Raw genomic sequence first — 26,069 nt, 5'->3', positions numbered from 1 at the left:
TTCAGTTTCCTCTTTTACAAGATGGAGACAATGACTGTACCTGCCTCAGAGGGGTGCCAAGAAGATTAAGTAAGTGAATATGTGTAAAGTACTTAGAATGGTGCCTGGCACAAAGTAAGAGTCAAATAATTATTTTTGTTATTATTATTATTTCCACCTGGTATTGTGTTGAGGGCTGTATGGAAGCAACATGGCCATAGCAAAGAAAGCACTGCTATGGACTGGGAGTCCACAGACCCATGTTCTGGTCCCCACTCTGCCACCCACGAGGTGACAGTGGCCACATAACCTTCTTTTTTTGGAGAGGGGGAGGGTGGCTATGTTACTTTGATCTCTAGGGTTGGACTAAATAATTTCTCAGTTCCTTTCCAGCTCTCATATGCTATGGTTTTAAGTAAAATGAATTAAATAGGGATGTTCCTTGACCTTTACAAGTGGTTATAGCCATATCTATAATGATAGCTAATATTGATTGAGCAACGATTATATATCAATATAATGCTACATGCACTAACTCCTTACCATTCACAACAACCTATTATCCCCATTTAACAAGTGGGAAAACTGAGTCTCAGAGAGTTTAATTTGTCCAAGGTCACACAGTTAGTAAGTAGTAGAATCAAGATTCAAATCCAGGAATCTAGAATTCATACTCTTGATGATTAATCTACAGGAAACAACAAATGTACAAACACAGCTATAGAAGGATACAACCTGCATGACTTTATATCGCATTAATGTTCCCTCATTGTAACTGTAGGTACTCTGCAGGCTTTACATAAATTCCCAGCAACTGGTACTATTCAAGAAGGTTTTGGGAAACTTGCCACAAATAAAATAATTCTTAGTTCTTCATTACACGCCAGGGATGATCACATCCACCAACATCCCTCACTGGGATGATGTCATTAGCCTCCTAAACGGCCTTTGCCTTTGTTCCTCTACAGACTGCTTTCAATCAGGCAGCCAGAGCAATCCTTTAAACACAAGTGAAAGCATGTCACTCCTTTGCTTAAAACCCTCCGATGGTTCCCATCTCTCTCAGAGAAAAGCCAAAGTCCTAACAACGACTCACCAAGGTCCCCATGTTACTTCCCTGAGCCACACTGCACTGGCACTGCTGTTCTAAACACTTCAGGCGAGCTGGAACATTCTTCCCCTGGATTCAGCGACTGTCCCCTCACCACCTTCAAGAAAATGGCTTAACAAAGTAGACTGGCTGACACTAGTGTTGCCTACTTAAACTTCATTTCTCTACTAATCCCCTTCCTGCTTCCTTGCTAAGATTCCAAGCAGCAAGAAAGTGACCATGATCTCTGCGAGGATAGGTCCCATCCCCACCAGGAACGACTCCTTATTGGAAGAAGACAGTCTTGGTTATCCCAGTCTCCAGACGAGGTAGCTGGAGTAGGCACGCAATCCAGTTTTGGCCTATGGGGAGTAAGGGAAAGTCTACTGAAGATTTTGGTCTCTGATAAAAGGAGTGAGTGAAGGGACAAAAAAGTCTTCTTTCCTCCACTCTTATTCTCTTCCTGCCTTGACCATAACCATGGAAGGATGTGATGTTTGGAGCTGCAGCAGCCATCCTGTGACTATTCAGGCAGAAGCCTAAGAAAGGAAAGCCAATCTCCTGGGATGAGGTCGCTTCAGCTGGAAATAACCCTGGCCTCAATGATAAAGCTGAGCCACTGCCACGAACTGGGAATCACGGATCTCCAGACTTCTTGTAAGATATTCAAATATCTTTTGAGAAAAACACTGTTAGCTTATTCCAATTGCACCCTACCTAATACCCAGAGATTTCACTACTGATACCAAGCCTGCTATAGAGTAGCTGCTCAACAAAAATGCCTTTGTTCTACGTATGAAGGAATGAATCTGATGGTACAACTTTTGACATTTTAAAAATAAAATGTATTAAACTGTTTTGCTAATTGCACGTATTTTCTGAAATGCTCATGTAATCAATTTTTTAGACGTCCTTCTCTAAGATCAATATCTGATTTAAGGGTGAAAGAGAAAAAAACTGCTACTTTATATTTAAATCAGTAGGTGCTCAAAGAGATAAATAAAAATTAATAATACTAATAATATTAATAAATGTCATCTCTCATTCATTTATTCAGTACACATTTATTGTGAGGCTGCTACACCAGATGCTTTATACCCAGAGACGAAAAGACCTAGTTCCTAGTTTTAAAGATCTCACAGTAGAGTGGGATCACAGGAGAGTTAACACCACTTTGCAATGTACAAATTGTTTTTTCAAAATAAACTTTAAAATCGACAATAACAGCAACAAGCATTTATTGAAAGCTAAGTCCATGCCAGGCTCTGGGCCAAGCCCTTTATCTGCATGATCTCATCCCATCTTCATTCCCACTCTGAGGGAGGTGCCATTATCATCTCCATTTCACAAGCGAGACAACTGGGGTTAGGGTCGTTCCGCTACTTACTCATGGTCACACAGTGGAAAGCTAGAGCTCACACTTGTTCAAAGTTAGCTATGGTTATTTGTAAAACCAAGCTGACAAGGGTGGTGGCAGGCGTGGAAAGGTTCAGGAGCCACGGTTGATTGGAAGGTCAGTAAGAAAATGGGGCCATGAGACTGTCAGGACAAAGGAAACCATCTTAGGCTGACTCTGCAGCAGACAGGGATTATGTCTGTCTCGTCTGTGTCTGGGGCTGGCCTTAGCTTCAGTGGCTGGTTGGTTGATGGCTTTGTTCCAGCCCTGACTCAGTCTGACCACTGGCTGAGGCAAACGTCTATGTGAGAACAGCCCACGTGGTAGGAGGGGAAAGGGCTCCCCTGAGCCCTAGAATACTTGGTATTAAGCCCTAGGCTGCTGCTGGTCAATTACTTCACCTTTAGCAAGAAGGAATATTTCTGGACTCTGGTTCCCTCACCCTTAACCCTTATTTGTACCAGGGACTTCCATGGCAGTCTGGTGAAGCCCATAACCCCTTCTCAGAATACAGTTTTTAGATGTCCAAAATAAAATGCAACACACACTAGGATGGCAATTAGAAAAAAAATGGAGAATAACAAGTGTTGGTGAGGATGTGAAGAAATTGGAACTCTTGTGCATTATTGGTGGGAATGCAAAATGGTGCAGCTGCTACGGAATGCAGTTTGGCAGTTCTTCGGAAAAGTTAAACACAGAATTACCATGTTTCCCAGCAATTCCATCCTCGGTACATATCCAAAAAAATTGAAAGCAGACACTCAAACAGATACTTGTATGCCAATGTTCATAGCAACACTATTCAAGTAGCCAAAAAGTGGAAACAACCCGAGTGTCCATCAACAGATGAATAGATAAACAAAATGTGGTACATACATATGATGGCCCATTAGCCATAAAAAGAATGAAGTTCTTTTTTTTTTTTTTTTTAATAAATTTATTTATTTATTTATTTATTTATGGCTGTGTTGGGTCTTCGTTTCTGTGCGAGGGCTTTCTCTAGTTGCGGCGAGCGGGGGCCGCTCTTCATCGCGGTGCGCGGGCCTCTTACTATCGTGGCCTCTCTTGTTGCGGAGCACAGGCTCCGGACGCGCAGGCTCAGTAGTTGTGGCACACGGGCTTAGTTGCTCCGCGGCATGTGGGATCTTCCCAGACCAGGGCTCGAACCCGTGTCCCCTGCATTGGCAGGCAGATTCTCAACCACTGCGCCACCAGGGAAGCCCCAAGAATGAAGTTCTGATACATGCTACAACATGCCTGAACCGTAAAAACGTTACGCTAAGTGAAAAAAGTCAGACACAAAAGAACAAATATGGTATCATTCCACTTACATGAGGTATCTAGAATAGGCAACATAGAGACAGAAAGTAGAAAGGAAATTCCTGGGGGATGGAGGGGGAGGGATGGGAAGTTATTTCTTAATGCGTAGAAAGTTTCTACTTGGGATGATGAAAATGTTCAAAACGTCCTGGAAATAGACAGTGATGATGGTTGCACAACAGTGTAAATGTACTTCATGCCACTGAATTGTACACTTTTTTGGGGGTGGGAGGTAAAGTAGAAAAGAATAGCTTTATTACTTTGCCAGGCAAAGGGGGACACAGTGGGCTCCTGCCCCCTAAAACTACGTGTCTCCTGTACACTTTAACATGGTTCAAATGGTTAATTTTATTTTATGTATATATTAACACAATAAACAAACAAATAAATCCAAAGGATGAGAAAGGAGGCCAATTATTTGAATTACAGTGAATCAAGATATTAAAAAGAAAAAAAATTGTGGATATAGTAACATACTGACTTTTAAAAATAACACTGGGCTTCCCTGGTGGCGCAGTGGTTGAGAGTCTGCCTGCCAATGCAGGGGACGCGGGTTCGAGCCCTGGTCTGGGAAGATCCCACATGCCGCAGAGCGGCTGGGCCCGTGAGCCACAATTACTGAGCCTGCGCGTCTGGAGCCTGTGCTCCGCAACAAGAGAGGCCGCGACAGTGAGAGGCCCGCGCACCGCGATGAAGAGTGGCCCCCGCTTGCCACAACTAGAGAAAGCCCTCGCACAGAAATGAAGACCCAACACAGCCATAAATAAATAAATAAATAAATAAAAATTTTAAAAAAAGAAAATAACACTAAATAACAAGATCAAAAGATGGGTTACTAAGTGGTGTAATTCTGAAGTAGTGGTGAGCGTAAGCACTATTTTGAGTTATCTCTCGCGACTATAATGTGCCATGAACAGATCTGTGATCTCTATTGCTGAGACGGCACTGCTACTACTCTTGTGGTTTGTGGTTTACAATTATAATAGAAGGAAATGCTAAGTTGCAGTTAGAGGTTAGTGAAAAAGGATGTTATTTTTTTCTCATCCAAATTACGGACCCACTGAAGTCTATCCAAGGGATCTTTGGAGGCCCATGGACCCCAGGTTAAAAACCTCTCAACGAGATGATCTCTAAACTCTCTTCTAATTAAAACGGTGTGATCTAGCAGTGATTTCTGGCTCATCTGAACATTATGGATAAATTCACATCTCTGATAAGTTTTTTTTCTTATCTGTAGCTGGGGATTATTATAAAATCTGCCTCTCAAGGACTTTGTGAGGGAAAGGGAGGTAAGGAAAGCATTAGGAGCTTTGTAAAACCGTAAAGCTCTCTTGTAAATGCTAGGTAGTATCAGGGAAACCTAAGAGTCCATGAAGACGTCTGCCCCATCCCCTGCACGCCCGTCCCCCAGGGCTCAGGGTTCCTTCAGAATTTTTGCTCAGATCTTTGTGAACTATGGGAACAAAACAATGGGCTCCCTTTGTTAAAGAATACCATGCCCCGTGTAAAAACATAGTGTTATGAACTATAATGTATGCCAGCAGACTCGAAAATACAGACAAATCAGATCATTTTAAGGAAAATACCAATTATCAAATAGACTCAAGAAGAAACAGAAAACCTAAACACACTAATGACTCTTAAAGAAATTGCATGAGTTGTCAAATATATCCTCTCTACAGAAGGCATCAAGCCCAGATGGTTTTATGAGTAAGTTATACTAGCTCTTGAGGACGTCTTCTCTCACTGATCCCATACAAATTTCCCCCCAAAAGACCCATGCTGCCTGAAACTGTGGAATGTGTACCAAACCCTAAAGATGTGTGTTCCTTTAATGAATGAATAAATGATAAAACTGAGGCAAATTATGGAACGAAACATAATGTATTAGAACTAAACTATTTTGGTAGAGGAAAAACAGCTAGGTAAAATGCATGGTCTACCTATTCCTCTTCATTTTGGAGACAAATTCAAGTTTGATTGGAAGAGGGGAGTGAAGGAGCCTGCTACCTTCAGTGGTTGGGACAATCACACACAGGACAGCCACAAGACACTGGCACCGGTGCACACGGGTGAATGGTACCCTGAGGAGGAGGGGATGCTTCCCTGGCTGTCCATCAACGAGTCCCAAAGATATAAGGATTCTTCATCTTGCACCAGGCTTAGCACAGCGCCTGGAACATGGGGACTCTCTTAACATATTTATTCAATGAATGGATGGAGTAGACTGGAAGAAGGCCCAGTGTCAGGCCTGGGGAATTAAGAGCTGGAGATGGAAAGCAGCCTCTCACAGGCTTGGCCAGACCCGAGCCCCTTGGACAGGATTCCTCTGCAGTTTACTTCATGGTCCAACCTAACTTTAAAAGCCCCAGGGGCTCATCCTCCCAGGGTTTCTCAAGGCCAACTGCCCCTCACTGCACCTCCTCCATCGTGCCTTTCCAAAGGCCCCTCCTGGCTCTGAGCCCAAGTGGTCAGATGCTTACGTTCCTCCTGTTTCTCCCCCAGCCCCTTCCCCTGCATCAGCTCTTTGTACATCTGGCCGTCCGGCTTCCTCTTTGATGTTCTTACTCACTGACTGCCTGCGGGCTTACGACAACTTCTCCCTCCTCCTCCTTTCTCAGCCCCACCATCCTCTTGAGCCGCCAAAATACACACACTGCCCTCCTTTCTCCTTTCATCTTTCCCTATAAATCAGCCTCCTCTGGATATACTGAAAGGAAGCTTGTCTGAGCTAGTGGTTTTAATTCCTGGCTTTTGAAAGATCTTACTCGGACTTGGTTTCACATCCTGGCTTGACTGCACTGGTTTCCCATCTGCAGCCCGAGGATATTGGCTGCCCGACCCCATGGGCTTGTCCAATCTGCTTTAAAGACTCAGAAAGGCACAATGGTAAATTAAAAAGTACCACACCACAGAAGTCTTTGAATATGCTTCCCTGGCGTATGTCAGTAATGGTATATCACCCTGAAATGGGAAGATAAAGGGAACAGAAAGGAAAAAGAGGCTACTTAGGAACGTGTTAGAGAAGACATACTGTTCTCCACAAACTGGGAAAGCAGGAAGCAAAGCAGCTTGTTACGGGCTGAACTGTGTCCCCAAAATTCATAAGTTGAAGTCTACTACCTCAGAATGTGACTGTATTTGGAGATAAGGTCTTTAAAGAGGTGATAAAGATTTAAAGAGATCATGAGGGTGGGCTCTAATCCAATATGACTGGCGTCCTTATAAGAAGAGGAAATGTGGACGCAGACAGGTACAGAGGGAAGCCCATGTGAGGACACAGGATGCGGGTGGCCATCTGCAAGCCCAGATGAGAGGCCTCACTGTAACTGAGCAGGACCCTATGGGGCCTTCCTGGGACAGACCCCTCCCCATATCCTCTGCTCTAGCTCCTCTCTGAAGTACCCAGATAATAGTATCTCATGCATATTTCCTGAGCTTTTCAGATACTAAAAACCACCACCCAAACAGAAAAAATTAACTACTTGATGATCATCAGCAAGTAGCCCCCAGACCTCTGGCACCTAAGGACTGATAATGTTAACCGCCCTGCTACCTCACCATCAACAAATAAGGGAACTGTGAATGAGCTGATCACATGCTCTGGGACACCCCTCCTCATCTGGCCTTTAAAAATGCTTTGCTGAAACCCTTCAGGGAGTTCAGGGATTTTTCTGGGCATGAGCTACCCGTTCTCCTTGCTCAGCTCTGCAATAAACCCTTCTCTGCTCCAGACTACGACGTTTTGGTTTGTTTGGCCTCACTGCGTCTCTGGCACACAAACTTGCGTTTGGCAACATCACCAAGAATCCAGTCAGCTAGCACCTTGACCTGGGACTTCTGGCCTCCAGAATCATGGGAAAATAAATTTCTGTTGTTTAAGCCACCCAGTCTGTGCCACTTTGTCTTGGCAGCCCTAATAAACTAATATACAACTCAAGTCTCCATAATATTTCCTCTCAAGAATACATGAACTGTTTATGGATTGATTATTCAAGCAACTTTGGAACTAGCTCTCCTTGTATCAATATTTTCAGTATCTAATACTCATTAAATATTTAGACATGAATTTTTAAAGTAAAGATGACTATTCTTTATAATCATTTCAAAAGAATATAAAATATCTTTTAATATTTTCAGTGGGGACTTGGAGAAAGATACAGAAAACATTTCATCAAATTTGCAAATGATTCAAACTTGCTAAGTTAAGGAGGAAAAATAAATTAGTTGAGAATGATGAACCTAAATGAAGAAGATAAAATTTAATACAAAGAATTTTAAGTATTCCACTTAAGTTTAAAAAAAAAGTTTGGTATATCAGGGGTCCCCAACCCCTGGTACCAGTCCACGGCCTGTTAGGAACTGGGCCACACAGCAGGAGGTGAGCAGCCAGTGGGCGAGCAAGCAAAGCTTCATCTGCCACTCCCCATCGCTCCCCATCGCTCCCCATCACTCACATTACCGCCTGAACCATCCCCCACCCCCAACAGTGGAAAAATTGTCTTCCACGAAACTGGTCCCTGGTGCCAAAAAGGTTGGGGACCGCTGTGCTATATGATACTAAGCCACCTGTAATAAAAGTTTAGTGATTTTTGTTGACTGCAAGCTCTACGTGAATTAACCAAAAAAGCTAAGGCAATATACCTGTAATCATTCTTTCACTCATTCAGTTAACATTGCCAGAAGTGAAACCCAGGTATTCAACAAATTATATGTTGCCAGTCACTAAAAATTTGGCAATTTCTCCCTTGTTTAAAAAATGTTATTTCAAAGGCTCCTAAGGCAGATTTTTCTTGGAAAGCAAATATTTAGCTTTTTTTTTTTTTAATAGAGGAGAAAGTCCTTATCTTTGAGTTCATTTCCTAATTCTGCAAGCACCTCCCCAGAATCCTGGAATGTGATGGTTTGCAGATGAGAGGTTTATTTAACTCCCTGCACACAAGCCCTTCAATATCCCTGAAGCCTGAGAAGCCAGTTCATTTCCTGGGCTAATCCAGGGGCTACAAAGTTGCATATGGAAGAAAAATCTGTCTCCTTAAAAGCACAGGTAGGGCTTCCCTGGTGGCGCAGTGGTTGGGAGTCTGCCTGCCAGTGCAGGGGACACGGGTTCGAGCCCTGGTCTGGGAGGATCCCACATGCCGCAGAGCGACATGTGGCCCGTGAGCCACAATTGCTGAGCCTGCGCGTCTGGAGCCTGTGCTCCGCAACAAGAGAGGCCGCAATAGTGAGAGGCCCGCGCACCGCGATGAAGAGTGGCCCCCACTTGCCGCAACTAGAGAAAGCCCTCGCACAGAAACGAAGACCTAACACAGCCAAAAATAAATAAATAAATAAAATTTTAAAAAAAAAAGCCATGGCTTTAAAAAAAAAAAGCACAGGTATTGGGACTTCCCTGGTGGCTCAGTGGTTAAGAATCTGCCTGCCAATGCAGGGGACACGGGTTCGAGCCCTGGTCCGGGAAGATCCCACATGCCACAGAGCAACCAAGCCTGTGTGTCACAACTACTGAGTCTGCGCTCTAGAGCCCATGAGCCACAACTACTGAAGCTCGCACACCTAGAGCCCGGGCTCCACAACAGGAGAAGGCACAGCGATGAGAAGCCTGCGCACCACAACGAAGAGTAGCTCCCGCTCGCCGCAACTAGAAAAAGCCTGTGCGCAGCAACGAAGACCCAAAACAGCCAAAAATAAATAAATAAAATTATATATTTATTTTTAAAAAAAGCACAGGTATTTGGGTCCGCATCTCCTCTTTAAAGTCTTAACAAGTCTAAACTCTGCCGTAACACAGCCTTCAGTGAGCCCTTCATCTTCACTTTTTTTTTCAAACTAAACATCCTCAGGTCTTTCAACTCTTTTCCACATGCCCTGGCTTTAGAGACTTTTCCTCTTTGCTCATTTGTTCGTTCATTTTCTCCTTCTCTAGGAATTTACTGAGTGTCTGTCGTGTACCTGGCACGTTACTAGCATGGCCAATACAACACAGACATCGACGCCAGCAATCAATCACTACCAAGGCTGACAAGCGCTGGGCTGGAACAGATGGGCATGCTGCGGGGATGTGATGTGGGGTACTTAATCCCAACCTAGAAGATTAGGGCTGCTTCCACATAGACCCGAAAGATGAGTCCAATTTGGTTGGATGAAACAGAGGAGGTAGGATTGCCAAAAAGGGTTTGAGCAGAGGAAATGTTATGTTGGCTTCTCCAACCCCGCCTCTGCTGCTCAGTGGTTGCACGACCTTGAGCAAAACATTTAACCTCTCTAAGCCTCAGTTTCTTCATCTGTAAAATGGGGATAATAATACCATGAAGGGAAGGGTGAACTGCCTAGCACAGTGCCTGGCACATAGTAGATGTTTCCCCAAAACGGGCAGCCATCGTTACCATTGTTATCATTATTATCATCAGGTGGGGAAACCTGGGACACGATTGGCTCCAGAGGGGTAAGGTTGTATGCCTCGCCCCCCAAGAGCAGCAGCCATCAAAGAGGAGAAAAGAACGGTGGCTATATCACCCACCGAGGGGACGTCCTCCACCCCATCCCCCCACACATACACACTGCAGGTGCCAAACACATGGGCAAGCTGAGGATCAAACATCCTGGAACTGAAGGAGGGAGTGAATGGAGAGGAAGGGATAATGGAAAGTTATGGAAAAGGAAGGGGATAAAGCGTTTACTAGGGAAGAGAAGGTGAGAGAGAGAATCTGTAAAAGAAAAAAAATCAAGTTATACATTCATTGGGTAGGAAAGCTTTTAACTCTGTGGCTTGTTAGAAGTCAGATACTAATGCTTTTTGGAGTTTTCCCAGTATTAATCACAAGATTGGAATGAAGAATTCACTTCATACAGTTTCTAAAAATTGAATGATACCAGAGACGTTAGTTTATACGTAAAACTGAGCACAGGCAGGGAGAGATGAGATGAGATGTACTTTCTGCATCTGGGCTGAGCAGCAGCCATGACAGTCCCTCCATCAGGTCCATAATTCCGTCCCGACCGTATTACAGAGGATGCATAGAGGGGGACTGATAAAAGGGCGGGGGGGGGGGATGTGATTTTACTTCAAAGGGTTTATTTTTTAAAAAGCCTTTGCTACAGGACTTCCCTAGTGGCACAGTGGTTAAGAATTTGCCTGTCAATGCAGGGGACACGGGTTCGATCCCTAGCCTGGGAAGATCCCACCTGACGCAGAGCAACTAAACCCGTGTGCCACAACTACTGAAGCCCACGCGCCTAGAGCCCGTGCTCCGCAACAAGAGAAGCCACCGCAATGAGAAGCCCGTACACCACAACGAAGAGTAGCCCCCGCTCGTCACAACTAGAGAAAGCCCACATGCAGCAAAGAAGACTCAACGCAGCCAAAAATAAATAAATAAATAATTTTTAAAAAAAATAATAAATAATAAAATACAAAGCCTTTGCTATAGTTAAAACAGTTCGATAAGCTCTACGCATCAACCTTCATTTTTATAATCAGTTCTAATGATAAAGACACACGCCAGCCACTGGATTCTTTAGATATGTGTTCATCGCTGCGCTGTAAGAGGCTTGAGTGCCCCCCCCCGCCACTTTGCTAACTCCCCTTAGGTAGAAAAATGTTAGCAGCTTATTTTCAAAGCCCCAGAAAGGGTTGATTGACCTGGCTTACAGTTTGCTTATACTCTCCAGCTGCAATTTTCTCAGCAAATGTTTTTCATCCTGCATCTAGCTCGTGCCCCACAGCACCTCTTCCTAAGACCTTTTCCTCCTGCCCATCCCCACCCCACCTCCTAGATTTATCTTCTGCGAAGGTTCTCAAACTGAGGTCTCCAGAAATGCAATTTCTCAGGCCCCAACCCAGACTTACTGAATCAAACACTCCAGGCATGGGAACCAGTGGTCTGCGCGTAACGAGCCTTTCAGGAGCTTCTGACGCCCAGTGAAGTTTGGGAACCACTGTTCAGTTTCCTGATCCTTACGCACCTGCCCCCTCCGCCGGTGCCTCCTGCCTGATTCTGTTGCCCCACTCCTTCTGTCTCAAAGCTTCTCCCTCTCACCTGGAGAGAGGGAAAGAAAGCCAAAGATTGCATGGGGGGCGGGGGGGAGGGTTCACTACGGGAACCAGAGAAGGGACAACTGGAGGGCGGGAATCGGTGATGTCACCACGTCCCAGACGAGACCTGAAGGATCCCTGACTTCAGCCACCTCAGAGGAAAAGCGGCTGGCCCCGGGGCACTTGCTAAGAGGCTCAAACCATGCACAAGAGGATGAAATCAGCCACCTGTACGCCTCATCCTCTCAGGGCTCCAACACACGCGGAGCTTTCGCTGTGGGCGGGGCCAAAGCAGGGGCTCGAGGTCGGCGACCCCGGTGTTTCCCGCAGGAGCCGCAGCACCTCCAAATACTGATGGGCATTTCCTGTTCTTCTCAAAACTCCTGGTCGGGGAGCAAGCTCGAGTGTGAGGTGCCTTTTTCTTTGCTCAAACACACATCTCCTGAGTCACGCATCCTCTCCTGGGGCGAGGGGCGGGGGCGGGAGGTCACCTTTTCATTCTAGGTTTTCAGAAGCCTTAACAAGTTTGCCAGATCGCTTTACTTCTCTTCGCCTTGGCTTCCTCGTCTGAAAATGAGATAAACCAATAACCACCTTGCAGTGGTTTTTTTTGTTTGTTTTTTTTTTTTACAGATCAAGTGAGCTAGCTTGTCCCTGCTCACAACAGGGGCTCAGTAAGTGAGAGTACCTCGAGAGGTGTCATGAGACATGAAAAACAGTCCCTTTCTTCAAGGGTTTACAATCCGGTGCTAAAAACAAGGCAAGTACAAAAATAACCAGAATAGGAATCCTTGGATAGGTGCCATTATCACCCCTCAGAATAAGGCAAAGAGGGTTGTCACCTTGGTAGAAGACCTGCAGTGCCTGTGGCCCATCCCGGGATGGGAGGGTCCTGCCTGGGAGCAGCCAGAGGAGGTGGCATTTGGCCTGGCCCTGGCTGATCACAAGCCTTGGCCAAGGAAAGATACTCCAGGTAGAAGGAAGAGAGTGAACAAAGCCCTGGAAAGCTCAGGGAAGGAGACAAAAGTTGTATCCATGACAAAGTGGCTTCAGGGCATGTAAGACTGGTGGCCTAAATGGGTCTGTCCTTCCAGAAACCAGAAGCTCAGATGGCTTCCGGCATCTGCTTTTCCTCCTTCACTGAGGGTGCTAACAAATGTCAATTAGGGGGATTGTTTCAGGATGTGGAAATTCATTTACTGTCAGCCAATGCTTGAAAATGTTAATAATTATCAACCTAGGCGAAAACCTCCACTGGCAATACAGAGCAGGACATTTCTTACGCTTAATTCTCTATGCCAGCCAACTCCTTCAGTCACATTGCTAATTTAGGCGGTTTCAGCTCCTCATACAAAACACATTGCATTTTTACTCATGTTTTGATGTCAGATTTAATTAGAGATGTATGCAGAATTGAAAATAAATGCCTCCTAATGTACTGTGATTTCCAAGGAACAGAATTTGGGGCTGTATACAGTGAGTTCTTAGATCATCTGTATTAGCTTTATTTTTAAGTAGTAAATTAACTGCTATGAAGAAATTTCACTAAATTCTGTGACCTCCACCCTCGCACACCTCTGGAATTTTTCCTAGCAGAGTGTGTGGGGGGAGGGAGTGTCAGCTCCCACCATCCCCTGAACACACTGTGGGGTCACCCTCCTTTTAAATTTAATTTTTTTAATATTAAAAAAAAAACACAAACATGAATTCTTCGTGGGTGCTCTTGATCCAAAAGGGGAATCTATTATAGGTAAAGGAAGTAGAAATAAAATGAGATAGGCTGGTAAATTTAGAAAAAAAAGCACATGTCAACAAGACTTGGTAAAAGACAGATGAAACAGGGGAGCCCGTGGGCTGAAGTGCAGACAGTTTAAGTGTGTGCTCTCATTCCAGGAGGGAGGGGAGTCACCAGTACAGTGGGAGTTTGGGCAAGGAGGGTGAAGGTTTCCAAAAAGGCTGATATGCCCCCACTGGTTGCCCTGGCAACAGGTCCACCCCCATATGACTGTGATACAGTAAAGAGAAAAATGTGCACAAGCAAAGCAGGCAGCAGTTAAGGATGGGGAGCAGCATGACTTCCAGTTAGCACCACCTTGAGGGGACCTTAGGGAAGAGTCTGGGAGGGGATGGGTGCCACTGATGCAGGATGGGTGCAGAGGGAAGAACCTGAAGGCTTCCATGAGCTTAGGCTCTGCGTACAGCACACCCTGCTGCTCCAACTCCACCTGCCGGCACACTTGCCTTGAAGGGACTTTGAGTTGGAGAATGTGCTCACTGGTTTTCCTGGTGGCCTGGGAGTGCAGGCTCTCCCTGCCCTTTGCCCTGGAAGGCTTAGGCAGTCCAGATGGCACAGTAGGGGGTAGAAAGGGAGTCAGCAGTGATCGCCACTGTTGTCAGCTTAAAGTCCTCCAGGGGCTCCTACCCCTGCAGCATGAAGCCCAGACTTTTCGTTGGAGCCCCTGAGGTCCTAAGTGAGCTGGTTCCCAACTCCTCTGGGCTTGTCTCCAGCCCAGACCACCTGCCTGACAGACACGGTGGCCCCGATGGCTTCACCAGGTCCCACCTCCGTGCTCCATCCTCACTGCTCTCCTGCCAGCTCATCCCCCAGCTCCACATGGTCTCAGCTTTCCCTATTCTGTGTGTTTTCAGGACCTTTCCTTCCTCTCGGAGAAAGAAAAGAATTCACCTGAAGAAAACATTCCCTAGGAATGTCTCCCGAAACCAGCCATTTACAAAGTGTGGTTTGGGGACCCCCTTCACAGGGTCCACGAAATCAAAACTATTTTTGTACTAATGTTTGCCTGTTATACTCTAACTCTCTTATGTGTGAACATAGTTCGAAATGTTTATTGATGTGGTTTTAGATTCCACATTGCAATTAACCTTTAAGGAACTACCATTTGTCAAGTTTTGGTGTCATATCAAAGAAGAATATCCATAATCACATGAAAAGCCTATTAAAAAACGTCTTCTTTTTCTGACTACATATCTGTGTGAGGCCATATTTTCTTCATGTAACCCAACCAAAACAATATTTCATGACAGACTGAATGGATGAGAAATGAGAATCCAGCTGTCTTTAATTAAGCCAGACACTGAACAGATTTGCAAAAATGTAAAATCCTGCCATTCTTCTCACAATTTTTTTATTTAGAAAATATTACTATACAAATATTTTTACTTACATTATGGTTAGGTTATGGGTTTATTATTGTTATTTTTAAATTAATTAATTAATAGTTTTTAAAGTTCTCCATTTCAATTTGTGATCCAGTAAACCTCAGTAGACTTAACCCACAAAAATAAAAGCTCTTGGGTATCCTCAATAATTTTTGAGTGCACAAGGGTCCTGAGACCACTTTCTTCCACTGAGCCTACAGCAGGCAGAGTAGAGCTGTAACTTAGATATGCCTCTACCGTTGCATGCAGATTCCACCAAATTAATGACCTTTTTACATGTCTGTCTCCCCCGCTGCACAAGTGCTTCCTGATGATGGTTGTTCTTTTTTTTTTTTTTTTAAACATCTTTATTGGAGTATAATTGCTTTACAATGGTGTGTTAGTTTCTGCTTTATAACAAAGTGAATCAGTTATACATATACATATGTTCCCATATCTCTTCCCTCTTGCATCTCCCTCCCTCCCACCCTCCCTATCCCACCCCTCTAGGTGGTCACAAAGAACCGAGCTGATCTCCCTGTGCTATGCGGCTGCTTCCCACTAGCTATCTATTTTACGTTTGGTAGTGTATATATGTCCATGCCACTCTCTCTCTTTGTCCCAGCTTACCCTTCCCCCTCTCCATATCCTCAAGTCCATTCTCTAGTAGGTCTGTGTCTTTATTCCCGTCTTACCCCTAGGTTCTTCATGACCTTTTTTTTTTTTTTCTTAGATTCCATATATATGTGTTAGCATACGGTATTTGTTTTTCTCTTTATGACTTACTACACTCTGTATGACAGACTCTAGGTCCATCCAGCTCACTACAAATAACTCAATTTCATTTCTTTTTATGGCTGAGTAATATTCCATTGTATATATGTGCCACATCTTCTTTATCCATTCATCTGTCGATGGACACTTAGGTTGCTTCCATGTCCTGGCTATTGTAAATAGAGCTACAGTGAACATTTTGGTACATGACTGTTTTTGTTTTTGTTTTTTTTTTTATTTATTTACTTATTTATTTATGGCTGTGTTGGGTCTTTGTTTCTGTGCTAGGGCTTTCTCTAGTTGCGGCAAGCGGGGGCCACTCTTCATCGCGGTGCACGGGCTTCTTGCTATCGCGGCCTCTCTTGCTGTGGAGCACAGGCTCCAGACGCGCAAGCTCAGTAATTGTGGCTCACGGGGCCCGGCTGCTCCGTGGCATGTGGGATCTTCCCAGACCAGGGCTCGAACCCGTGTCCCTTGCATTGGCAGGCAGACTCTCAACCACTGCGCCACCAGGGAAGCCCACATGACTCTTTTTGAATTATGGTTTTCTCAGGGTATATTCCCAGTAGTGGGATTGCTGGGTCGTATGGTAGTTCTATTTGTAGTTTTTTAAGGAACCTCCATACTGTTCTCCATAGTGGCTGTATCAATTTACATTCCCACCAACAGTGCAAGAGGGTTCCCTTTTCTCCACACCCTCTCCAGCATTAATTGTTTCTAGATTTTTGATGATGGCCATTCTGACCGGTGTGAGATGATATCTCATTGTAGTTTTGATTTGCATTTCTCTAATGATTAATGATGTTGAGCATTCTTTCATGTGTTTGTTGGCAATCTGTATATCTTCTTTGGAGAAATGTCTATTTAGGTCTTCTGCCCATTTTTGGATTGGGTTGTTTTTTTGTTATTGAGCTGCATGAGCTGCTTGTAAATTTTGGATATTAATCCTTTGTCAGTTGCTTCATTTGCAAATATTTTCTACCATTCTGAGGGTTGTCTTTTGGTCTTGTTTATGGTTTCCTTTGCTGTGCAAAAGCTTTTAAGTTTCATTAGGTCCCATTTGTTTATTTTTGTTTTTATTTCCATTTCTCTAGGAGGTGGGTCAAAAAGGATCTTGCTGTGATTTATTGATGGTTGTTCTTTAACCCCCTCATGTCTGGCACAAAGCAGAAAGTCCAGATGAATGAACGAAGTAGAAGGGAAGCCCACGTGGACACACATCACAGGCTACTGCCCAAGCAACGTGCAAACATTCATAGGAGGGCAGATAAATATCTGCATTATTTTTTTTTAACTGGCTCAAGTTGTTACGGGGCCTCTGACTTGAATTTAGACATAAATATAAATATTTTTTAAAAAATCAGAAAATTCAAACGAAAAATTAACCTAAGAAACAATTCTGCTTCTACTCTGTTAAACTTTCAGAGACACCCCATGCAAGCAAGTAACTGGGGAAATACACCATGCAGTGGATATCACAAATACAGCCAAAATGATTTGCCACAAAAAAAGAGATCAGGGCAAGGACCACAACAAGCACAGCTTCTCCATCTTTGTTCACTGTCAAAGGTAGACCAAAAGCAGACAGCACGAGAGGATCCAGGCCAGAGTTGCGGTGTTTGCCTTTGGTTTCACGATTCTCACTCACTCACCATGTTCCCAAGTCAAGCAGCCCTCCAGCATGTCAGGGAGCGGCCACGCCATCCCCTGGGGGGCAGAGATGTGCCATATCCCATCCCCCTCTTTGTCCCTGACACATTCTCCTACAAAATGAGAAAAGGGGAGGGGGAGGATACTGGGCGTGGGATGGATGCCCTTAGCAAAACAGGATCTTTTACCTCCGAAGACAAGGGGTTTCTACTTCAGAGCTTGAGCTCAGGGTGACGGAGAGGGCAGTGAATGCTGACAACTAGGGGAGGCCCCGTGGTGGGAGGGGGGGTATGACAGTGTGTGAGTGTGTGTATTTGTGTGCATGTGTGTGTACAAGTATGTGTCGGAGGTGGGGAGAGAAGAGGGGGGGGGTGGGGACGGCACGGGGGCAGAGATATTTGACACCAAGAGGAGTATGAATTTCTGGCTAAGAGTGTAGAGGCTCATTCGGAAAGCAGCCCCATCAGAAACCCAACTGTGTAATCGCTGCTGCTGATCTAGGAATCAGGCGTTTCCAGTTCTCTCTCTCTCTCTCTCTCTCTCCCACACACACACGCCTACACATCTCCACCACCTCTGTCTTTCTAGATAGAGAGATAGATGATAGATAGATACATAGATAGATGATAGGTACATAGATAGATAGATGATAGATAGATACATAGACAGATGATAGATACATAGATAGATGATAGATACATAGATAGATATGTTTATCATATGATGGTATATGTTTATCATCTTGAAATTTGTTTTTAAAAAACCCTTTAATCAGCGTACTAAATATCCCCCAGCCCTTTCCACATTTGCAGAAGTCCTATGTTTATGTCACTATGGAAACAGATTCTCAAGAGACTAAAGACATGGAGGGACCAGCATCATGGAGTCATTGTTTAGGTTAACACCGTAAAGATTCTGACCTCTCAAAACAGAGCTTTTGGTTCCTCTGGTCTCTAACTGTCATTTCAGATGCTGAGGCGACCAGGCACTGGGCAGTTCTCTCAGTGGCCTTCACAGGGGGTGAGATTTTAGGGGGTACAAATATAAAACACAGTTTTGGAGAACAACTTCATGGAATGATGGTTGTGGTAAAGCTTTCATTCACCGCATACCTGTAATTTACATATATTAATCATCTTGCTTTCTCCTCACAAAAATATTCCAAGATCAGCATTAACATTCCCATTTTATGGATGAGGAAACTGAACCTCGGAGAGGTCATGTTGCCTAAGTGTACACACTTGGTCACTACCAGAGCCAGGTCTATGAACTCAGGTCTGTGCCAAAACCCACCATCCTTCCACTGGCCAGCCTTCCTGTTACCCCCGCATCCTAGGCCTTCCAGAGCCCCTGTTTAGAACCAGGCCCATGCATCTATATTCTGTGTGTTTTCAGGACTTTTCCTTCCTCTTGGAGAAAGAAAAGAATTCACCTGAAGAAAACATGTTCACTGGGTGAGCCTAACAGACCTCTAACATTTTCCATTTCTAATATCTTGATCCCACCTCTCTTTTGGGCCGGCTCCCACCTTCCCCAAACCCGCCTGCTCTTCTTCCCATGCTGCCAGGCAAGGAAGCATTATTAACACAGATTAGCCAGACAAATCCAATAAAAAATTCTCATAACACCCTTGTCCAGGTAAGTCCAACCAGGACTTTTTCAGATGAAAACTCGTGCCCTTGCTTATTGGAGAAAAGTCATGAGCTTTGGATTAAATGAAAAGCTTTGCAACAGAAGAGGTTTAATTTCATTTGAAAACCTGTGTACAACCACATTCTCAACTCAGGACGCACTCATTGCCAATGAGATGCCCTCTCCCCCAGCACGCCCAACACGGGACCCAGGGCTGGGAGAGCTGCCCCGACGGACACACATCCCCTGGTCTGGAGGTCCACCCTCGACCACCTCTTCCTACTTCTGTAGGTGGAGCCCCGTCACTCACCCAGGAGGGCCGTCTGAGGGTGGGTCCGAGCATGTCTCCCTCTGGAGATGGACCTGGAAGGAGGCCACTCCCTGGCCTCAGCGGAGGGGAGGAGGAGGACCTGTCCGAGGATCAGCAGAAAGCAGCCCACCAGCATCTTTTCCATCTTCAAGAGGAGAAAGAGGGGCAAGGCTGTGACAAACACAATGGGAGAAGAGGGCTGGGTGAGGTTTCTGGGTCTCCCTGAATGCTAGGTGCTGCAGACTCGCCCCCCCCCCCACCTTTCCCCAGATCAGACAGGCCACTTGTACTGAAAATTCCATTTGTGTGTATGACCCTCAGACCCACTGGTAGGTTCTTGGATACTCTGAGCAGGGCGTGCATAGTTGGAGTTTTTTGTCACTTTGGTCACTATAAGACTGAATGGAAAACTTGGGGGAAAAAAGTCTACCCTGAAGTTTCTTTTCAATCAAGTTCATTATCAATTATTCATAGTCACATTCTATATCTTGGATTTGAAAAAGGAAAAACTACATCTGAGGATTCCAAGTAACAATATTTTCTTAGGCTACTAATAGTGGATGGTACACATTAATATATATGTTTCCCAAGGAATACATATACGGTTGCATAAGCTAACATGACTTAGCCTCCTAGCCTCCCTGCCTTCCACACACATCTATTAAGAGGGAACGTGGTGCAGTGTTTTTAAGGGCTTGGACCCTGGCACCAGACCGCCTGGCTTTGAAGTGTCCTGGCTCTGACACTTGCTAACTGTGTGTGACCTTGGGCAATCTGCTTAACCTTCTCATGCCATGTGTGAATATGGTTAATTGGGTGACTTAATCCATGTAACAAAAGCATTCAGGATAGTGTCTGGCACACATGGGGAGATGAGTACAAGCAAACAAGCAACGGCGTTAGGGGACCAGAGAAGAATAGGATCAAACGCAACGTTGAGCACAGAGCTCTTGGATGCAGAAAGAATTTTGACTCTTGAGTTGAGTTTCAGATATCCACAGGGGCGAGGGAGTTTCAACCAGAGTAGCACACTCTTGACCAGACTTTACCCATTTTCTGTACTGGTCCTGGAGAGTAGCTGGTGTGAAGGCTCAGGAGGAAAGATTCTGAGCAGGGAAGCGACATGGTCAGATCCAGGGTTTCCCAGGATGGCCAATCTCAGTGCTTCACATGGGATGAGAAAGGTACTTTCCACATGATGAATGATATTGACTATTCTGCCTGGCAAACCCTCATGGAGAAGGCAATATCCTGGCACTAGGTTTAAACGTAGTTTTCTTCTAGTCTCTATCATTATGGTGGGTGTCATAGCAATTTATTAATTTATACAAATGAGTGAGGAGGAGGGAATATTTAAGGAGGAACAACATTTAAGGAAGATCATCTGCCTGTAAAGTCTTTACTAAATCCTCATCCTGTGCTTGGCAATTTCACCCAGTTGATTTCATCCAATCTTCATACCTATCCTGCATAAATCAGAATTATTATTTCTGCTTTTTAGAGATGAGGAAACTGAGGCTCAGAGAAGTTTAGTAACTTGACCTAGGTCACCCAGCTAAAGTAAGTAGCAAAGTAAGGATTCAAACCCAGGGTAAGAGGCTAATTTGCCAATTCACTGATTAGCAGAAAACTTGATTAGCTGCAAGTCAAGTCCCCAGAAGGCAATTCATGAAAGGCCATAGCTGTTTCACCATCAGAGGTGGAAATAGGGCAGGGCAGGGGCAGGGACCACTTCCTAAAACGTGAAAAAATAATACTCAATAATTCAGTGAACCGTTTGCTCAGCAAACTGCTTTCAGGAATTGACCTGGAGATGAACCCAGGCCTGTCGACCTTCAAAGTCCACAGTTTTTCACACTTGCTGTGTTGAGCTAGCTCACTTTTCACTATGCATTAAAATTCTATTAAAAATAGCAGATGCTTATTCAGCACTTACTATGTGCCAGGCACTGGGCCAAGTGCTTTAAATTTATTAAGTCATTTAATTCTTACAGTAACTAGAGAAGTTCAATAATTTGCCCAAGGGTAGGCAGCTGATAAAGGGGTGAGCCTTCAGAGCATTGCTAGTTCATTACAGATAACTACTGCCCACCCCTTATAAACAAATTAAACTCTTTACTAATTGGACTGTTCCCTATTCATAGCTTAATCTGTGAGATTCCTTTTTAGAAAAGGAAGAAAAAAGATTTTGCCTCTTTCTCTGATCTTAAACCTACTGTTTACTGTCAAGTTTCCTTGGTATTTATCACATTTTATGTGACATTCTAAGTGTGTTATGTCATTTATATGCGATTTATTATTTTAATGACGTTCTCCTTCCTCCCATCTGAGCAAATACAAAGTCCACGTTTATTTCTTTTAAAATGTATACAACATGCTCTGAAGGCGCACGTCCTTCCTGACACATCTGCAATTAAATCCAAACATTTAGAGCATGATGTGGTGGATAATTATCATTTTCAGAAGACAAATACCACTTCATGTGGCTTGGGTTTACTGTGGATTTCAAGAAGTGTTTGCATTTTCAAGTCACCATTGCTCACCAAAAGGCCCTGAAGATAGGTGAGGGATAGGGAGTTAAAAATAAACAGAAGTAAACACTTCTAGCTGTCTAACCCTGAGAAGGTTACTTTCCCTCTCTCTGCCTCAGTTTCCTCATCTTTAAACTGGGGATAATGAAGAAACCTGGTCGTTGTATGAATTAAATCAGCTGATATATATATATAAAGCACATAGAACACTGCCTGACACATAGTAAGTGCTCAAGAAGTGATAGCTACTTATTATTATTATCATCATTATGCAATCAAACCAATTAATATAAAGTACACATTGCTAATTTTTGTCATACTGAGCCATTTAATGTACCTTAAATTAACTTTGATGCTTACCTATGACTACTCTAATAAAACAATGACACACAAATCCATAATTTAAAAATACATGTTAGTATCTAAAAGTATTTAAAACTCTCTTTTTCAGAATGAAATAATGCCACTTGCAGCAACATGGATGGACCTAGAGATTATCATACTAAGTGAAGTAAGTCAGAAAGAGAAAGACAAATACCATATGATATCACTTATATGTGGAATTTAAGATATGACACAAATGAACTTATCTACAAAACAGAAACAGACTCACAGACATAGAGAATAGACTTGTGGTTGCTGAGGGAGAGGAGGGATGGATTGGGAGTTTGGGGTTAGCAGATGTAAACTATTATATATAGAATGGATAAACAACAAGGTCCTACTATAGCACAGGAACTATATTCAATATCCTGTGATAAACCATAATGGAAAAGAATATGAAAAAGAATGTATGTATAACTGAATCACTTTGTGTAGAGTACAAATTAACACAACATTGTAAATCAACTGTACTTCAATAAAATATATTTTTTAAAATGTTCTTTTTTCAAAATGCAATGGCACAGCAAGTCACAGTCTGGTAGAAAAGATTTACAAAACATTATCTGGTATATCATTTATCTCCAGACATAAACTCTCGTAACTCAACATAAAGACAAAAAACCTACTGGAAAATGTGCAAAATATTTGAACACTCACACTGCCAAAGAAGACATTCAGATAACAAATAAACATATGAGAAGATGTTCAACATTCTTAGTCATTAGAAAAATGCAAATTAAAAATCACAATGGAGGCTTCCCTGGTGGCGCAGTGGTTGAGAATCTGCCTGCCAATGAAGGGGACACGGGTTCGAGCCCTGGTCTGGGAGGATCCCACATGCCGCGGAGCAACTGGGCCCGTGAGCCACAACTACTGAGCCTGCGCGTCTGGAGCCTGTGCTCCGCAACAGGAGAGGCCGCGACAGTGAGAGGCCCGCGCACCGCGATGAAGAGTGGCCCCCGCTCGCCGCAACTAGAGAAAGCCCTCGCACAGAAACGAAGACCCAACACAGCCAAAAATAAATTAATTAATTAATTAAAAAAAAAAAAATCACAATGACATTCCACGACAAATCCACTAGAATAACAAAAATTTAAAAGACCGATATAACCAAGTATTGGCGAAGATGTGGAAAACTGGAATCCTAATACATTGCTGGTAAGAATGCAAAATGGTGTAGCCACTTAGGGAAACAATTTAGCAGTTTCTCATACAGTTAAACATACACTTCCCAAATGAGACAGCACAGGGTGACCAAATGGCCTGGTTTGCCTAGAATTGCCTGTGTTTTTGCACTGAAAGTTCTTCATCCTAGAAAACTCAGTCCTGGGCAAACTGGGCAAACCAGCAACCTAGATATTTACCCAGAAGATATAAAAACACACCCACACAAAGACTTATCTCAGATGCTCATAGAAACTTTCTTTGTAAAAGCTGAAAACTGGGGCTTCCCTGGTGGCGCAGTGGTTGAGAATCTGCCTGCTAATGCAGGGGACACAGGTTCGAGCCCTGGTCTGGGAAGATCCCACATGCTGCGGAGCAACTAGACCCGTGAGCCACAACTACTGAGCCTGCGCATCTGGAGCCTGTGCTCCGTAACAAAAGAGGCCACGATAGTGAGAGGCCCACGCACCGCGATGAAGAGTGGCCCCTGCTTGCCGCAACTAGAGAAAGCCCTCACACAGAAACGAAGACCCAACACAGCCATAAATAAATAAATAAATAGATAGATAGATAGATAGATAGATAAAGCTAAAAACTGGGAACAACGCAAATGTCTATATTAACGAACAGATAAATAAATTGTGGTACATCCATGCAATGGACTACTACTCAGCAGTTAAAGGAATGATGTAATGGGTGAATCTCAAAATAATTAGGCTGAGTGAAAGCAGCCAGACACAAAAAGAATACATACTGAACAATCCTATTTATATGACATTCAACAAAGGGCAAGACTCCGTGACAGAAAGATCAATGGTTCCAGGGGGTGGGATGGGAGAAGAGGGTCAGCTACAAAGGGGCAGGAGGGAAATTTTGGGGGTGATGGAAGTGTTCACATCATGATTATGGTGGAGGTTACATGGCTCTATACATTTGTCAGAACCCATCAAATTATACACTTAAAAGTGATGAATTTTATTGTTTTACGTTTGACTTCAAAAAAACTGTTTAATAGAAACTAAAAGAATGGGGAAAAGGATACTGTATACAAGTCAACATAAAACCAGCATGGCAATATTCATATCAGACAAGACAGGCATTTTTTAAAATAATGCAATGGCAGTGAAACAAGAAAAAATAAGTCAGTACACGTAGCCCACATTAATCATTGTTTCTCAGGGCAGCATTTACAGCTGCTAGCATTTGAAGAACAGGAGCCAGAGCCAGTTCCAACTGGAAAACAAAATGATGTTTGAGAAACAGTTCCTTTCACATATGGGCATATGAGAAGAATTGTTTTGCTGAGAAATAGAGGTTAATTCAATCAGGACAGATTCCATGAAGCATTTGGGGGCATGGAAAGAATATTTTTAAAACAATTAAACAGCTTTGACTTTTGTTCTAGCAATTTTTCTCCTCTCCATGAGACAATGAGTCTTTTCATTTAGCTTTACCAAGAGGGTGGGGAAGAGAGAGAGAAGGAGATTGTTCTAAGCATCACTGTTTCAAGTAAATCGACAGATGCGTAGAATCCCATCAGAGCCAACACTGTGTGGTGTGGGCCTTGAGAGGAGAGGCCTGGCTCTGTCACTACACGCTGCGTGACCTCAGTTAGGTGATTTAACTCTCTGGGCTTTAACTAGTCAGCCATGAAATGAGAGCCGTGGTCTGGAAGCAGCGTTTCTCAGCCTAAACCAGACCACAGGCCCAGGACAGGGGCCCAGGACAGGACAGGGGCCCAGGACAGGACAACGCCGCTCCCCTGAGGAAGATGGGCATGACACCCTCTTCTTGCCCCTGCACAAGAAGACAACGGAGTTAAGGCACTAATATTTCCTAAGTGCCTACTATGGGCCAGGCAGTGAGCTGGGCACTTGTAGACTGTTATCTCATTTGGTCCTACAATCATTCTGTGAGGTGGATGAGGTCCCAATTTCATGGGAGGAACACCGGGAGCCACAGATAGAAAGACACTCTCCAAGGTCTCAGAGCTAGTGAAGTGACAAAGCCAAGATTCTACCCCCGCCACCTCTCAGGCAGCCAGCCTACTTGCTAAAAAAGAGATTTTGAGTCCCCTCTCCAATTCTGAAAGTCCTCAGACATCATATTCAATAGTTTTGTCCCTCAAAGGCCACTCCATTGGCACACCTAGTGTGCATACTACTACTACTCTGTGTTCAATGAGAACCAGTCACACAGGCCTGGGGCCGTAGCAGCCCCAGAGGCCTTCCTTCCTGTCTCCCACCTCAGACCAGAATCCCCAGCTCCCACAGGGCCGGCAAATGGAGCCCAACCTCCGTTTAGATGATGTTGACCTGACGTTGGCTTTCTGTGACTTTCACCCAGTGATCAAGGCCTGCTTGCCAGCCCGGCCTTTCCAGATACAGACTCAAGTCCCTTCATGGTCAAGGTAACTCCATCTGCTCAGGTACCCGGACTGCAAACTTGGCCTCAGCTTCCATGTCTCCCTTGCATCACCATCACATTCACGGGTGGACAAGCCCTGGCTTTCCCGCCTCTGCCGGCTCCCTGCTCCAGCCCTCCTGACGGTTCCCGCCACTGCAGCAATGCTCCAGTCTATTTCTCACCCAGACTTCTCCAGAAGCTCTGGAACTGCTCTTCCTGCCTTGGGTCCTGTCCCTTCC

The 26,069-nt window shown here is 44.2% G+C and overlaps 1 protein-coding gene and 3 long non-coding RNA genes across 12 annotated transcripts in view; 2 read left to right on the top strand and 2 right to left on the bottom strand.

The window, feature by feature from the left end:
- The window catches only part of LOC309646452, a 333,740-nt gene that overhangs the window by 15,312 nt on the left and 292,359 nt on the right, over nt 1–26,069 (top strand). The gene's annotated exons all lie outside the window — the stretch shown is intronic.
- Nucleotides 1–26,069, bottom strand: part of MATN2 (matrilin 2) — a 150,176-nt gene that overhangs the window by 115,052 nt on the left and 9,055 nt on the right. For 5 of the 9 annotated variants that reach the window (XM_082432693.1, XM_082432698.1, XM_082432700.1 and 2 more), the window contains one exon: nt 19,346–19,490. In XM_082432693.1, the coding sequence (XP_082288819.1) occupies nt 19,346–19,490 (145 nt within the window). Of the gene's footprint in view, nt 1–19,345; nt 19,517–26,069 lie in introns of all 9 variants that reach the window. The other 4 variants (XM_082432697.1, XM_082432692.1, XM_082432699.1 and 1 more) reach the window with 1 other exon arrangement.
- On the top strand, nt 4,582–11,180 carry LOC309646456. The gene is made up of 2 exons (XR_014255378.1): nt 4,582–8,832; nt 9,164–11,180. It is a non-coding gene; the product is annotated as an uncharacterized lncRNA (long non-coding RNA).
- Nucleotides 21,491–25,151, bottom strand: LOC309646453. The gene is made up of 2 exons (XR_014255375.1): nt 23,328–25,151; nt 21,491–23,020 (listed from the first exon to the last, which is right to left on the bottom strand). It is a non-coding gene; the product is annotated as an uncharacterized lncRNA (long non-coding RNA).

This window comes from Balaenoptera physalus (assembly GCF_965194825.1).
Source record: "Balaenoptera physalus genome assembly, chromosome: 17".
NCBI classification, from domain to species: domain Eukaryota; kingdom Metazoa; phylum Chordata; class Mammalia; order Artiodactyla; family Balaenopteridae; genus Balaenoptera; species Balaenoptera physalus.
This window is presented reverse-complemented; position numbering and strand designations above follow the sequence as displayed.